We start from the raw sequence: 16,139 nt of genomic DNA, 5'->3' as shown, positions 1-16,139 counted from the left end.
GACACTGGATTTTGCTTTCTTTTAATTTTAATAGCAACATGCTTCCCTGAAGTTGAGGGGCATGAAGGGGGAGGGTAAATGCCCTATCAGGGAAGCTTCTGGGGGCTCTGCTTCCTCTGCTGCCCAGACCCTAATGTTCCTAGGGCTTCCTCCAGGAACCCAGGAGCCTGTTGAATCTGCTTGGCATCCCCTGAAGTGACCCTGCCATTGAACCTAGTCTTTTCATTGGGGACTTGGGGTTGAGTTGGAGCTCTCACAGTGATATGCTTTGATCTGGGTGTGACTCAGTAAAGTGGGTTTGTTCCCCTCCAAACAAAGAAACAACTAAGTAAATAGCAATGTGTGTTTAGTGGCTGCCATATGGGATAGTGTAGCTATAAACAGCAGTGAAAACACCTGCTTTGCACGTCAGTCTGTAACATCACTAAGTTATTTCCGAGTTTCTGAGTCAGAACCTATTGATAGAAAACAGTGATTGGTTTGAAGCAACATCTGTGATCTAGTGTTAAATCAATAAAGTAGGGGGTGGGGGTGGACAGTGGCACACCAGGTTAAGTGTACATAGCACAAAGTGCAAGGATCCTGGTTCAAGCCCTCAGCTCCCCACCTGCAGGGGGGTCACTTCATAAATGGTGAAGGTGGTTTATAAATGTCTATCTCTCTCCCTCTCTATCTTCCTTTCCCCTCTCAATTTCTTTCTGTCCTATACAATGAAATGAAAAGAAAAAAAATATGGCTACCAGGAGCACTGGATTTGTAGTGCTGTCACCAGGCCCCAGCAATAACCCTGGAGGAAAAAAATAAATAAAGTAAAATAAAATAAAATAAAGTAATAAATAAAATAAAAGTAAAATAAAGTAATACACAGAGCACTGTGTATTACATAAGGGTGTTTTTTTTACTTCCTCTTAAGCATCTTTTTGCATTAATTTTTTGAAAAAAAAATTACTTATTGATAGAGAAAGAAATAGAGGTCAGGGTACCTATTCCAGCATACGCAATACTGGGTACTGAACTTGAGACCTCATGCATGAGGGTCCTATCCTCTATTCACTGAACCACCTCCCATGCTTCAACACTGACTGAATCTTAAAAATAAATGTCCTCTTTTTTTATGCAAGAGAGAAGAAAAGAGACCATACACGCTGTCTCATATGATGTTCCATTTGTTTTTGTCTTTCTTGTTTCTCTGTGGTGCTAGAAACAGAGCCCAGGGCCTACATACAAGGACTTAACACATACCACCTCCCTGACCCCAATAGATGGATTTTTAGAATCAAAATAAAAAACATTAAATTATTTTCATAGAAACATGAGGGAGCTGGGCAGTGGTATACTGGCTTAAACACATATAGTATGAAGCGCATGGACAGGCTCAAGGATCCCGGTTCACGCCCTGGGCTTCCCAGATGGTAAAGTAGGTCTGCAGTTATCTATCTTTCTCTTCCCTTCTCTGTCTTCCCTTCTTCTCTCAATTTCTCTCTGTCTTATAAAAAGAAAAAAAAAAGAAAGAAAGAAAGAAAGAAAGAAAGAAAGAAAGAAAGAAAGAAAGAAAAGAAAAAAGGAAGAAAACATGAAACTACTACAGAACAATTCTGGAGTACTCTGTGCCATGAAATTTCTTCTTCTGCTTAATTCTCTCTTCTCCAGCCATGATCAGAGTAAGAGGCCATGAGATGATTGATTGATTGCTATCAGGTTATTTCTAGGACTCAGTACCTTCACAACTCTTCCATTCCCAGCGCCGTTTTTTTTTTTTTTTCGACAGAAGATAAGAGATAGAATGGCTGCCAGGAGTAGCAGATTTGTTGTGCAGGCGTTGAGCCCCCGCAATAATCACCCTGATGGCAATAAAAATAAATCAATAAATAATAAAAACGTATTTGTTAGAGAGAGAGAGAGAGAGATACCAGAACCCTGATCCACTCTGGCATACGTAGTACTATAGATCTAACCTGGGGGCTTCATTTTTTCTATTTCTCAACTATTTAAAACTATGAATGTCACTGGTAGCTTGTGTGCTATACAAAAGTAGGCTAGGGCTAGATGCAGAACATGGGCAGTAGTTTACTGGTCCTGTCATATACTGGCCCTGCCTCTTGTTTTATTGTCATTGTCGGGGCTTCACTGTTCTGGGTTGATTTGGGCGGGGGGTTGGGGGAGGTGAGGTGGGAACCTGGCCTGACCCAAAGCAGGTGCACTATCCAGGTGAGCCACTTTGCAGAAGCACTATCTTCCCCACAGGCTAACGTTGGGAGCAGGAGGCAGAAAACCAATGCCAAGGCAATACCTTCCCATCCCCCAGCCTCCCAGCCCCGACTATACAGACCCCAGGAATGGAAGGCTAGACTGATTCATCCCAACCACACAAACATAATTAAAGCAACAACAACAACAACAAAAAGTTGGATTTTAATGAAATTATTATCATGTAGCTTACTGGAAAATGTTAATAGGATAAAATATGTGGAATGTTTGTACTCAGGCTAAATTTCTAGGGACACCAACGTGAAATCTGTTAAATTTTATCTATGCATAATCAGGCTAGATAATTTGATTACCTAGAACACTTGAGCCGTGCTGGCATAAATCACCAAAGCAATGAACTAATTACTGTCAAATCCCTAATTTACGGGGTTCGGGTGGTAGCACAGCAGGTTAAGCTCACATGGTGTGAAGCGCAAGGACCCAAGGACTGGCATAAGGATCCTGGTTCGAGGCCGAGTCTCCCCACCTGCAGGGGAGTCGCTTCACAAGTGGTGAAGCAGGTCTGCAGGTGTCTTTCTCTCCCCCTGTCTTCCCTTTCCCTCTCCATTTCTCTCTGTCCTATCCAACAACAACAACATCAATAACAACAACAACAATAATAACCACAACAATGTGAAACAACAAGGGCAACAAAAGGGAAAAAAAATAGCATCTGGGAGCAGTGGATTCATGGTGCAGGCACTGAACCCCAACAATAATCCTGGAGGCAAAAAAAAAAATCCCTAATTTACTCTGAACTATAGAAACTACCACAGTGAAAGCAAAACAACACTCTCACCAAGATAGGAAACACCTTCTTCTGGAGATATTGTGCCGTATTTTACCATCATCTTCACAAAGTCAATCAACGTTTTCATGATAGTAATCAGTGTTTCTTTCTCTTTCGCCTCTTTTTCTATATAAGAAGACAAAATGATTTAAAGAAATGAGTGTGGCCTCTTCACTTCATGTCAATTTATGAAACACAGTATGCTTATTTATTTCTGTTGTCACAAGGGCTTCCCCACTCCAGGACCACCATTTAAGACAGAGGCTGAGACAGAGGGAAAGACATTACAGCACCAGAGCTTCAGCCAGTGCCATAGTACTACTGTGTGGTGTACCAGGGGGTACAAGTCAGGCTGGAGCTCCCTCATGCTGAGCTATCATCTCACTGGCCATGGAGCATAGCATCTTACTGAACTATTTCTCCCAACATCCACAGTTTAAAAATGACATACATTCAAAAGAAACATTCAAAATGGGGTTGGGGAAACAGCATAATGGTTCTGCAAAAGACTTCCATGCCTGAGACTCTGAGATCCCAGATTTAGTCTACAGCACCACTATAAGTCAGAACTGAGCAATGCTCTGGTGTCTCTCTCTCTCTCTCACTCACTAACATAAAAATCAATAAAATACATAATAAAAATTTTTTAAAAAGGACCAAATGTCTACAGGATGTTCAAGTAAAGAATGGTGAGCCATAAACAGTCTTAAAACTCTCTTAAATATATTTATATATTATATACTTATATATAAATTATATATATACTTTTGTGTCTGACATGTTTAAATGCATACAGTATTCTATGTATTTTTAAATATCACTTTGTCTTTAGAACTTTAAAAAAAGCTGTCTCTCCCTCCATCTCTATCCCCTTCTCTATCAATTTATCTGTCCTATCAAATTAAATAGTTAGAGACAATAAAAAAGAAACAACAGGCATATCTCAATCTTACAAAATATAATAAAGCAGAAATGTGATTATAAAAATACTTATTTATTTTAATGAAAGAGATACAGAGAAATAGATAGATAGATAGATAGATAGATAGATAGAAGGAAAGATAGATAGGCAGATAGCTCTTGTTAATGATGGTGCTGAGGACTGAACCTGGGACCTCAAAACCTCAAGGATGAAAGTCTTTTGCAGAATCATTATGCTCTCTACCCAACCCTCTCTAATACTTTTATTTTTATACTTATTTATTTACTTACCAGAGCAATTCTCAGTCCTGACTTATGGTGGTGCAGAGAACTGAACCAAACTTTGGAGCCTCTGGCATGAGAGTCTCTTTGCATATCTATTATGCTACCTAGCCCTTCTATCTAGTACTTTTTAATATTTATGGCATTATTTTGTGTTTTTCTGATTCTTCTTATCATGTATAATACCGTGAGGTCCTCTAATTTGGTGTTTGTGTTCAAAGACTCTTGTTGCTATAGTGAATATCTGTTACCAAATGGCCTGCGTTTCTCTGAAGGACAACCACCAGATGATTTCATTCATAAGTGCAATTTAAAGAACTGAAACACATGAATTTGTTAAAAAGAAAAAAAAAAAAGGAATCAAATCATTACTAAGACTTTGTGAAAACTATGTTGGTCGTCCTTGGGGGAAGGGAATTGAGCAAGAGGAAGGTAAGAGGGCAAAGAACTATGGTAGTGGGTACAGGGTGGAACTGTCCCCCTGTAATCTTGTAATTACTACATCACTAATAAAAATCAGTTTTGGGAGTTGGGCGGTGGCACAGTGGGTTAAGTGCACGTGATGCAAAGCGCAAGGACCTGCGAAGGATCCCGGTTCATGCCCCCGGTTCTCCACCTGTAGGGGAATCACTTCACAGGCAGTGAAGCAGGTCTTGCAGGTGTCTGTCTTTCTCTCCCCTTCTCTGTCTTCCCCTCCTCTCTCCATTTCTCTCTGTCCTGTCAACAACAACGACATCAGTAACAATCACAATAATAACTACAACAATAAAACAACAAGGGCAACAAAAGGGAATAAATAAGTAAATACTTTTTAAAAATCAATTTTAAAAATCATACACATTTCTGCCCCCACACCTATGGACATCTAATCTTTGACAAAGGAGCCCAGACTATTAAATGGGGAACATAGAGTCTCTTCAACAAATGGTGTTGGAAACAATGGGTTGAAACATGCAGAAGAATGAAATTGAACCACTGTATTTCACCAAATCAAAAATAAATTCCAAGTGGATCAAGGACTTGGATGTTTGACCACAAACTATCAAATACTTAGAGGAAAATATTGGCAGAACTCTTTTCCGCATCAATTTTAAAGACATCTTCAATGAAACGAATCCAATTACAAAGAAGACTAAGGTAAGTATAAAGCTATGGGACTACATCAAATTAAAAAGCTTCTGAACAGCAAAAGAAACCACTACCCAAACCAGGAGATCCCTCACAGAATGGGAGAAGATCTTTACATGCCATACATCAGATAAGAGTTTAATAACCAACATATATAAAGAGCTTGCCAAACTCAACAACAAGACAACAAATAACCCCATCCAAAAATGGGGGGAGGACTTGGACAGAATATTCACCACAGAAGAGATCCAAAAGGCCGAGAAACACATGAAAAAATGCTCCAAGTCTCTGACTGTCAGAGAAATGCAAATCAAGACAACAATGAGATATCACTTCACTCCTGTGAGAATGTCATACATCAGAAAAGGTAACAGCAGCTAATGCTGGAGAGGGTGTGGGGTCAAAGGAACCCTCCTACACTGCTGGTGGGAATGTCAATTGGTCCAACCTCTGTGGAGAACAGTCTGGAGAACTCTCAGAAGGCTAGAAATGGACCTACCCTATAAACCTGCAATTCCCCTCCTGGGGATATATCCTAAGGAACCCAACACATCCATCCAAAAAGATCTGTGTACACATATGTTCTTGGCAGCACAATTTGTAATAGCCAAAACCTGGAAGAAACCCAGGTGTCCAACAACAGATGAGTGGCTGAGCAAGTTGTGGTCTATATACACAATGGAATACTACTCAGCTGTAAAAAATGGTGACTTCACCATTTTCAGCCGATCTTGGATGGACCTTGAAAAATTCATGTTGAGTGAAATAAGTCAGAAACGGAAGGATGAATATGGGATGATCTCACTCTCAGGCAGAAGTTGAAAAACAAGATCAGAAAAGAAAACACAAGTAGAACCTGAAATGGAATTGGCATATCGCACCAAAGTAAAAGACTGTGGGGTGGGTGGGTGGGGAGAATACAGGTCCAAGAAGGATGACAGAGGACCTAGTGGGGGTTGTATTGTTATATGGGAAACTGGGGAATGTTATGCATGTACAAACTATTGCATTTACTGTTGAATGTAAAACATTAATTCCCCAATAAAGAAATTAAAAAATAAATAAAGTAAAAATCATACACATTTCTGATGGTGGTGTGGTCTCACGCATGTGTGATTCCATTGCTCCCAAGCTGAGTTTTTTATTCTTTTTATTTCAGATAGAGGGAGAGGGAGAGAAGGAGAGGCAGAGACAAGGAGGAAACCCGCAGCACTGCTCTGCCATACATGGAGCTTCTGCTGATGCTGTGTGCGGTGCTCCCATGCTGTGCTGAGGCTCAGCCCTGATGCTCATGCATGGTAAGGCTTGTGCTCCTTTGGGTGAGCTATCTCCTGCACCTCAGATCCTACACATACATGTAGTTCACAAATGCCTACAACTTGATTGGGGATATAGGACAATGTTTATGTGTGCCAAACTTTTAAAGAAAGTGCTAGATAAGAACTTCTCCAAAAGGATTTACTTAATCAAAAACATTTAGTTAGTGGCATAGAGAATAAAGACACAGTTTTCTGCCTGGGAGAACATGGCGACCCACTTTTCTTTCCCTCAGGCTATATTATCTTGAAGGCAAGAAAAACATCCTGTTTTCATTAGCTATGCTTACTATTTTCAAATAAGAACACACATATCTTTAATTTTTTAATGCAAAGTCCACTTTTCACTGTTTGTATTGCTTTCAAAGCTCTATTTCATCTGAAAGACTATACTTGTATGTATATGTGTATTACCATTCAAGGGCAGGGGTGACAGCATAATAATTATGCAAAGATTTTTATGCCTGAGGCTCCAAGGTCCCAGGTTCAATCCCCAGAACCAACATAAGCCAGAGCTGGGCAGTGCTCTGGTGTTTTTATCTCTCTTTCTCTTTCTCTTGTTAAAATAACAATATATTTTAATTAATTTATTAGGGGATTAATGGTTTACAATTGACAGTAAAATACAATAGTTTGTAAATGTGTAACATTTCTCAGTTTTCCACATTAACAATTAAGCCCCCATTAGGTCCTCCTCTGCCATCATGTTCCAGGACCTGAAAGCCCTCCTTCCCTTACCCCAGAGTCTTTTACTTTGGTGCAATAAACATAAAAATAAACTTTTTAAGGGGAAGGAAAACTTTTTTAAGGAAGAAAAACTATACATGTCACAAGGTCAAGAGAGACAGAGGCTGAAAGGGAGGAAAGGTCAAGTGAGAGAGGCAAAGAAAGGATCAGAAATTAACAACTGTAGCCATCACACATTCTGATGGGTATTTACTATTGGGCTGATGGTCTTCACAACAAATGATTTACCAGCATAAACTTGGTATCTGCCAACCAACGGGGCAAGATAGCTCAGGGCTGGTCCTTGAGACACCAAATGAGGGGTTTGTGCCATCTGGGAAAGGTCAGGTATTGAGGGGCATGTTCCAGAAAGGAAAAGCCACTCTAAGGTCACCTCTTAGAGTGTAAGCTACAGAAATCATTACAAATGTTAAAACTGGGATGGATGGGGAGAATACAGGTCCATGAAGGATGATAAATGACATAGTGGGGGTTGTATTGTGAAATGGGAAACTGGGGAATATTATGCATGTACAAACTATTGTATTTACTGTAGAATGTAAAACATTAATTCTCCAATAAAGAAATAAATTTGAAAAAAAACTGGGATGGAGTCATTGACCAGAAAAAGGATGAACAATTAAGGCAGTTCAGGACATCTGTCTGAACAGTAACAAATACAGAAAAATCACCCAGGGGCTGGATAGAGGCACACTCGGTAAAGCACATACATACCATCATGTGTAAGGATCCTGGTTCAAGCCCCCAGTGGGGGACACTTCATGAGAGGTGGAGCAGTGCTATAGGTGTTTCTCACCTCCTCTCTCCCCCTTCACTATTTCTCTCTACTATCATAAAAATATAATCATCAATCCAGAAATTAAAATAAAAGAGAAAAGAAAAATAGCCCATTATTATCCTCCTTGCAGATTTGCCAAAGTAGTCATGAACTGATATCTTTGCATACAGACTAGGAAAGAGGAAACAATGGTAAATATTTTGTTTAAAATAAATAAATAGTGGGGCCGAGAGATACTGCACTGGCTTAAGTGCACATGGTGCAACGTGAGGAAATGCAAGAGGATCACTGTTCGAACCCTGGCTCCCCAGCTGCAGTGGGGGTTGCTCCACAAATGGTGAAGTAGGTCTGCAGATGTCTATCTTTCTCTCCCCTTCTGTGTCTTCTCCTCCTCTCTCAGTTTCTCTCTGTCCTATCCAACAACATCAACAAAATGGAAAAAATGGAAAATGTCCACCAGGAGCTGAGGATTCATAGTGCAGGCACCTAGCCCCAGCAATAACCCTGGAGGTAAACAAACAAACAAACAAAATCCAGGAGGTTTCTCAGCAGGTAGAGTTCTTGCCTTACCAAGCGTGTTGCTCTGAACCCATCATCACGCAGGAGCAGCAGGGGAACTCCGTGAGTGGATGGTACTTCGTTATCGTTCCCTTTCTTAAATAAATAAATAAATAAACACTGGGCCTAGAGGCAGCTCAGTGGTGCCACACATACGCAAGACTCTGGATTCCTCTCCCAGCATTGGAAAGAGAAGGGAAGCAAGAGAACAACAATAAATAATTTCCTGGGAAGCAAGAGAACAACAATAAATAATTTCCTGGGAAGCAAGAGAACAACAATAAATAATTTCCCAGGTGTGCTTTGTGCACCTGACTCTTTGTCAAAGCTAAGTGACTTTAACTCATTGGAAGACAGAAGCTGAAAATGCCTAAAAGATGAAATTTAGAATCATTTAAAGATGAGGAATTATATCTTATATACCATTACCACTAATATATGAAATGAACAAGATGGGCTATCAAACAGACTCTCATGCCTGAGACTCCAAAGTCTAGGTTCAGGGCCAGGTTGTATGCACATATTATAATTTGCAAGGACCCAGGTTCGAGCCCCTGGTTGCCATCTGCAAGGGGAAGCTTTGAGAGTAGTGAAGCATTGCTGTAGGTGTCTCTCTGTCTCTCTCCCTATTTTCTCCTTCCCTTTCAATTTCTACTGTCTCTATCCAATAGATAAATAAAGATAACAAAGTCCTAGGTTCAATTCCCACACCACTATAAACCAGAGCTGAATAGTGTTCTAGTAAAAAATAATAATAATAAAAATAATAAGGTCTTGTCATATATATACTTCAATTGGGGTGTAGTTGAAACTGAGTCAGGCTAGAAACACTGACTCATATACACAAGCTTTGCTCATCACACCTTAAAAGCCCCTGATGTTTGAGCCCTATCCCACTAGGGAAAGACAGAAACAGGTTGGGAGTATCAACTGACCTGCCACTGCCCATGTCCAACAGAGAAGCAATTACAGAAGCCAGACCTTCCACTTTCTGCACCCCATAAAGAATTTTGGTCCATACTCCCAGAGAGGTAAGTGTTGGGAGAGATAACCAGAGGGCTCTAAACTCTAATTCCATCAGGACCCAGGGAGAGAAGGAGGGAAAAAAAAGAAAAGGAGGAGAAGGAGGAGAAGGAGAAATAGAAGAAGGAAAAGAAGAAGCAGCAGAAGAAGAAAAAGAAAAAGAAGAATCTACCTGTGAAAGATGATAATTAGAAAGCTATTGCATTGACATTAATAAAAGTAGATTTATCTACGAATTAAAAAATAGAATATAATAAAAGTAGATTTATCTACAAATTAAAAAATAAACTATTAAAAAAGAAAACAACAGCTGATGTTCTACAATTGTTTGCTAAACAAATAAACAAGCCCTCTGTTTGAAAGATTAACTTATCTACTTACCCCATCTTCCCTGATCAATCCTATCCTAAATATTTCCATAACTAGTACACTTCTCTGGAAAACAAAACAATCATTGTGAACTATTTTCCCCGAGGTCAAAATACATGCCATTGAGGACTACATTTGAAAACTGAAAACAGGAAGAACACTTTTCCCTTCTCTCTCTCCCTACCCCCCACAATTCCTGGAATGACTGTTTCTGTTCCACATGGTCAGAAAATGCGGTGTTTACCTGAATCAATACTTTTCAGTAGTGCGTAAAAGTTTGGGAAATACTGCAGTTCCTCAAAATTGTCCTCACTGTAGGTTTTAGTTCTCCTTTCCAGGCCATTTGTCAAGGTGAAGGTGTTAGCTACTGTCTCATCGTTGTCTCCTCGAGTAAGGCCATCTTGGATTGCTGCCATTGGAGTCTCCAGCGGGGAGGAGGGGAATCAGTACAAAGCAAACATTTTGTTAGCACCAAGGGCACCCTGCTTGCTTCTTTCCTCTGTGGTGCCCTTGACTGTGAAGTGTAAGATAATCTCTTCTGCAAATTTCTGGCAGATAGAATCCTGTTCTAAGCATGTGGGCTTCTAGCCCTTGGAAACAGATAGAATCCTGTTCTAAGCATGTGGGCTTCTAGCCCTTGGAAACGTCACTGACACCTAGAGGCAAACATTCCACCTGGAGCCCCTTCTGCTTGGTGAGACTAGACTGAGAATGTCTAGGTTCATCCCTGGGTCAAGTTCCTTTCAATCAGTTCTTGCTTTCACCAAGACAGGGAGCTTTGAATTTACAACCTGTCAAAGGGATGGGGTAGAGGGGTGTTGGGTTCCTGATGTCTGATGGTGGAAAAAGATTTAGGATGGGGGAAAGAATGTTGCATTCAAGGAAAATGAGAGGTTGCACCTATGTGTCAACAATTCAACTGTAAACCTTTAGAGCCCCCCCAAACAAAAACCTGTCAAAATGTCAAACATTAGCTGGTAAAGCAGTCATATCTGGGGGTTGAGGAGGGAGGGCTTCTGGTGATACTTTAATGGCTGTCTGGACCAGTGTTCCCCATCTCAATTAATGACCCATGCAGTGGACTAGAGAGGAATCGAAGAGCTTTTCCTGCCTCTTTCTGCTCATATCTGGCTAAAGTCAACTTTCAAAAATTTACCCCAAATGTGTACATATCTCCCTTTCTACCATCCCACTCCAATCCAGACTTCCTTCATCTCTCACCTTAAAGCCATCATCCACCCACATCCAGTCCCCTGCAGCTTCTGCACTCTCACCTGTTGTATTTTTAAAATGTATCGTGCAACTCCTTTGCTTAAAGTCCTCCAGCCTTCTCTCATTCCTCTTAAAATAAAGACCAGAATTCACATTTGGCTCGTAAGGCCCAGCCTAGTCTGGCCTGAGTCCACCTCCCCAGACTCACCTCCCATTGCTCCCCACCTCAGAGTTGCTCCCCCCCTCAGAGCCAGCCACTCTGTGCTCGTTTCAGCTGCTCGGCTACCCGCTCACAGCCTTCCCTCCACACTGCCTCTCATGTTCAGAAGTTAACTCCTATTCAGCCTTCAGTTTTTGGCTCAAGCCACTTCCTCAAAAAAGCTTTCTCAGAGCTTAAGTGCATCAAAGGGTCCTTTATTGATGGGGTCTCACAAAACCATGCTTCTTTCCTCAGGGCACTTAATGAGCTGTAATTAAAATACACAACAATCTGAAGACATCTCACGCTAGATTTGGAGAGCAGGGGTTGTGTCTTTTCAAGTGAGTGTTGTACCCCTAGTGCTCTGTGCACACTTAGCACCTCAAGCATTTATTAAAAGAATATTCTGTTTGCACTAAGATAATGTACATTTAGATGACAAGAGTGAGCAGGCCATATAGACAATTCGGAGATGGGCAAATAAAGAGTAGAATGGAAATGAAAGATCAGGAAAATGGCTATGTGAGTTTCGGGTCAGATTAACAAGTTTGGCATGAAAGTGATGAATCTAGGAAGTTTTTTTCCTTCTTTTTTTTTTTGAGTAGGTGGATCTTCAAAAGCTGTTTATGAAGATGGCAGCTGATAGCGGCTGGAAATTAGAAGAGCTTTTAGGTTATTTAGTGAAATAATAAAAAAATAGGTCTGGGAGGCTGTGCAGTGGATAAAGCACAGGACTCTCAAGCATGAGGTCCTGAGTTCAATCCCCGGCAGCACATGTACCAGAGTGATGTCCGGTTCTTTCTCTCTCCTCCAATCTTTCTCATAAATAAATAAAATCTTACAAAAATAAATTAAAATAAAATAAATAGTGGTCCAGGAGGTGATGCAGTGGATGAAGTGTTAAACTCTCAAGCTATGAGGTCCTGAGTTCAATCCCTGGCAGTATATGTACCAGAGTGATGTCTGGTTCTTTCGGTCTCTTCTCCTATCCCTCTCACTAATAAATAAATTAAATATATTTTTAAATAAATAAAAGTAATATAATAAAAAAAAAAGAAAATCCAGGCCCATTTTTTGTTTTCTCACCTTCTCTAAAATAGGAACATATACATACCTACTGTTCCTTTTTTTCAAAGATAGAAACAGACAGGCAGAAAAAGAGGGGAAGAGGAGAGAGAGAGAGAGAGAGAGAGAGAGAGAGAGAAGGAGGCCATAGCACAAAGCTTCCCTCAGTGCAATAGAAATCAGGCTTGAACCTGGATCCTGCACATGGCAAAGCAGTGCACTACACACGGGAGCTATTTTACCAGCCTGCATATCTACCCTTATACTGTGTATCCCGATCGAGATAGGGTATTGCTGGGACTGAAGAGCCATGGCGTCTGGGTACTCTGGTGGAGAAAACCAGAGATGAGAAGACTTTGATATCTCTCGCTATGGGCAGCCCCTTTTTGAGTTCTGTAAAAATCCAAAGTAAGCACAAAGGTTTCAGTAGCTAGGTTGTCGCTAAAGAGATGAAGAGGCAAGGGAAGGAAGACATGAATAACTAGTGTGAGGAAAAGATGACAGATGGGCCTCTGAACTGATGGAAAGAGGAGGGAGCAGATGGAAGAACACAAGGCCGAGCAGAGAGGCAGCACCAAGAACTCTTCCTGGGGATATAAAGGCTGGTGCAGCAGAGGAGCAAGTCAGCTCAAGTTCCTTTTTATGGGTTTGGAGGAGGAGGATGATCCTATCCGTTGTGAACAGAAGTTGGATACCAAAACAGCAGTGAAATATTTGATTCCAGCACACTGGGATTATCCAGATAGTTGTTATGCAATATAACCATTTCACATAGGTTATGTCTCTGTGCAATATAAGTAACACAGCCACTGTTACGTAATAAAATGTATGCACTAAAAAAAAAAAAAGATTTACTTATTTGTCAATGAGAGAACCAAAGCACCACTTTACCATATATGCTGCAAGGGGGTCACACTCAGAAATTCATGCATCTACCTGCTGTGCCACCTAACTGGTTGCTAAAATATGTACCTTTAAAGTTATTCCCAATGGTAGGGGCTGGGCACTGGTGCACCTGGTAGAGTGCATGTGTTCCATCCTCACCTGCAGGGGGAAAACTTCACAAGCAGTCCTTCCACCTCAATTTCTGTCTGTATCCAAAATAAATAAGTAAATAAATGAATAAATATATTTAAAAGTCAGAGCCGAGCAGTGCTCCACAAAAATAAAAATTTAAAAAATCTGTAAAACTTTAAAAAAAATTATCCTCAGGGCCAAGTGGTGGTACATCCAGTTGAGTGCACATGTTACAGTGTGCAAGGACCTGGGTTCAAGCCCCCAATTGCCACCTGCAGGGGGGAAATCTTCCTCAGAGGTAAAGCAGCGCTGCTGGTGTTTTTCTTCCTATTTCTCTCCCTATCTCCCCTCTCTCTCAATTTCTTTTTGTCTCTATCCAATAAATAATAAGTAAAAATTTTAAATTATCCTCAATGTAGAACTCAGTTACATCTTTTAACTTTGTGATATTTTAAATGGGTTAAAATGTCACCCTAAATCTTTGGCACCAAAATTGCTATTACTTATATATAAATATAAGTACATATACACATACATGACAGATGTATTTACACTCACATATACATACCACTTTCTCTGGTATTTTTCCATCCTGACTCTCAGTCTTGCTTGTGGGTTTAACAAGTTCCTCCTCATAATTATTGGCTTCCTTTGAGATCAATTTTTGTAAAACCTCTGCTACTTCATCTTCGAGTGTTTGTGCTTGGCCTTCTGTGATCTATTGTAAAGAATGAAACACATCTAACTGTTATTCTTGATGCTGTGATTTAAAAAAAAACAACAAATGTGGTTGAAAACATTGTTTAGAAAATGAGAGAATTTTCTGGTCTCTCTCCTGGATAACTCTGGTTGATGCCTCCATTACATGCTGACTAACAACAGCTGCCCTGTACTGCTGGGAAGGAATGTCTTTGTATCCACTTGCAGTGACTAGTCCTATTAGAGTCCTTGGAACACTCACTTTGAAAAAATACTTGAAGGATTCTCAAACATTAGCTGCAGGTCATGGTCAGGCAGCCTTTGAAACTCTGCAAGTTTAATCGCCTATGAAAGCCTGCCAGGGAGGTTGGGTTCAGGTTAAGCGCACACAGCACAAAGCACAAGGACCAAAGTAAGGATCCCGGTTAGAGGGTTAGCAGAGGTGTGGCTTCACAGGCAGGCGGTGAAGCAGGTCTGCAGGTGTCTGTCTTTCTTTCCCTCTCTCTATCTTCCCCTCCTTTTTCCATTTCTCTCTGTCCTATCCACCAACAGTGGCATCAATGACAAGAATAATAATAACCACAACAACAATAAAAAAACAAGGGCAACAAAAAGGAAAAAAAAAAAAAAAATATATATATATATATAGCCTCCAGGAGCAGTGGATTTGTGGTGCAGGCACTGAGTCCCAGCAATAACCCTGGAGGGAAAAAGAAGAAAAAAGAAAGAAAGAAAGAAAGAAAGCCTGCCAGGACTGTGCCAGGGGTAGGGAGACAGATTGAGGTAGGATCAGGATGGGGAGCTAGAGAGAATTTTCCACTGCACACTTGCACTCTTTTCCTTCTCACCTCCCAAGTCTTTCACTTCTGAGGCTTTAATCCTCACCATCATTCTAAGCTCACTTCAAATACCAAATTCTCTGATATTTTTCCTTATTTCCCAAATGCATATAATATCCAAGTGGATCCAGTCCGTACTCTGGCACACTGGCCTGCTCTTCTGATTGCCTAGTTCCTCTGAAGGACTGTAAAATCTCAAAAGAGAAAGAGTGCTATCTTTGCCCTTGAAGCCTATAGAACTTTGTTAGAACTATATGAAGAATTTGATTTATTCTCATGCATATGACTTACGAGGCCAAGATTCAGCAGTTTAGAAACAATCTTGTCAAACACGCTTCTGTCATTTTCTTCATAAATCCTAGTAGCAATTTTCTGAACAATGTCTTCAGCAGTTAGAGGAGTTCCATCTAGTTGATGAAGGCCATCTGGATCATCTAGAGAAAGAAACCACAATTTCACATCATGCATTTTCATGAATTATGTGTATAAATTGTCATAATAATTGTTATAATAGATGTTTTTGGAATCTATTTGTGGTGGTAGTTGGTCCACATAACATCTGAGTTTGAAATAAAAGTTGACTTCGGGAGTCGGGCAGTAGTATAGTGGGTTAAGCGCAGATGGTGCAAAGCGCAAGGACTGGTGAAAGGATCCCGGTTCGAGCCTCCGGCTCCCCACCTGCAGGGGAGTCACTTCACAGGCGGTGAAGCAGGTCTGTAGGTGTCTATTTTTCTCTCCACCTCTCTGTTTTCCCCTCCTCTCTCCATTTCTCTCTGTTCTATCCAAAAATTACAATATCAGTAACAAGAAGAACTACAACAATGAAACAAGGGCAACAAAAGGGAATAAATAAATATATATATATGTATATATTTAAAAAGTTGACTTCAAGCTAAGAACCTAGGATGATAATGGACCTCTTGAAAGCTTCTTCTGTAACCATGAGAGG

General features: G+C 40.5%; 1 protein-coding gene across 1 annotated transcript in view; it reads right to left on the bottom strand.

The window, feature by feature from the left end:
- SCG3 (secretogranin III) overlaps positions 1-16,139 on the bottom strand; it is a 36,767-nt gene that overhangs the window by 14,772 nt on the left and 5,856 nt on the right. Inside the window, exons 5-8 of the mRNA XM_007531882.3 lie at positions 15,482-15,624; positions 14,221-14,370; positions 10,404-10,581; positions 3,047-3,163 (exon numbers count right to left, since the gene is read on the bottom strand). Of these exons, the coding sequence (XP_007531944.1) occupies positions 3,047-3,163; positions 10,404-10,581; positions 14,221-14,370; positions 15,482-15,624 (588 nt within the window). The remainder of the gene's footprint in view (positions 1-3,046; positions 3,164-10,403; positions 10,582-14,220; positions 14,371-15,481; positions 15,625-16,139) is intronic.

The sequence above is a fragment of the Erinaceus europaeus genome, chromosome 16 (assembly GCF_950295315.1).
Source record: "Erinaceus europaeus chromosome 16, mEriEur2.1, whole genome shotgun sequence".
Lineage (NCBI taxonomy): Eukaryota > Metazoa > Chordata > Mammalia > Eulipotyphla > Erinaceidae > Erinaceus > Erinaceus europaeus.
Note: the sequence above shows the minus strand (reverse complement) of the source record. Positions and strands in the feature narration are given on the sequence as shown.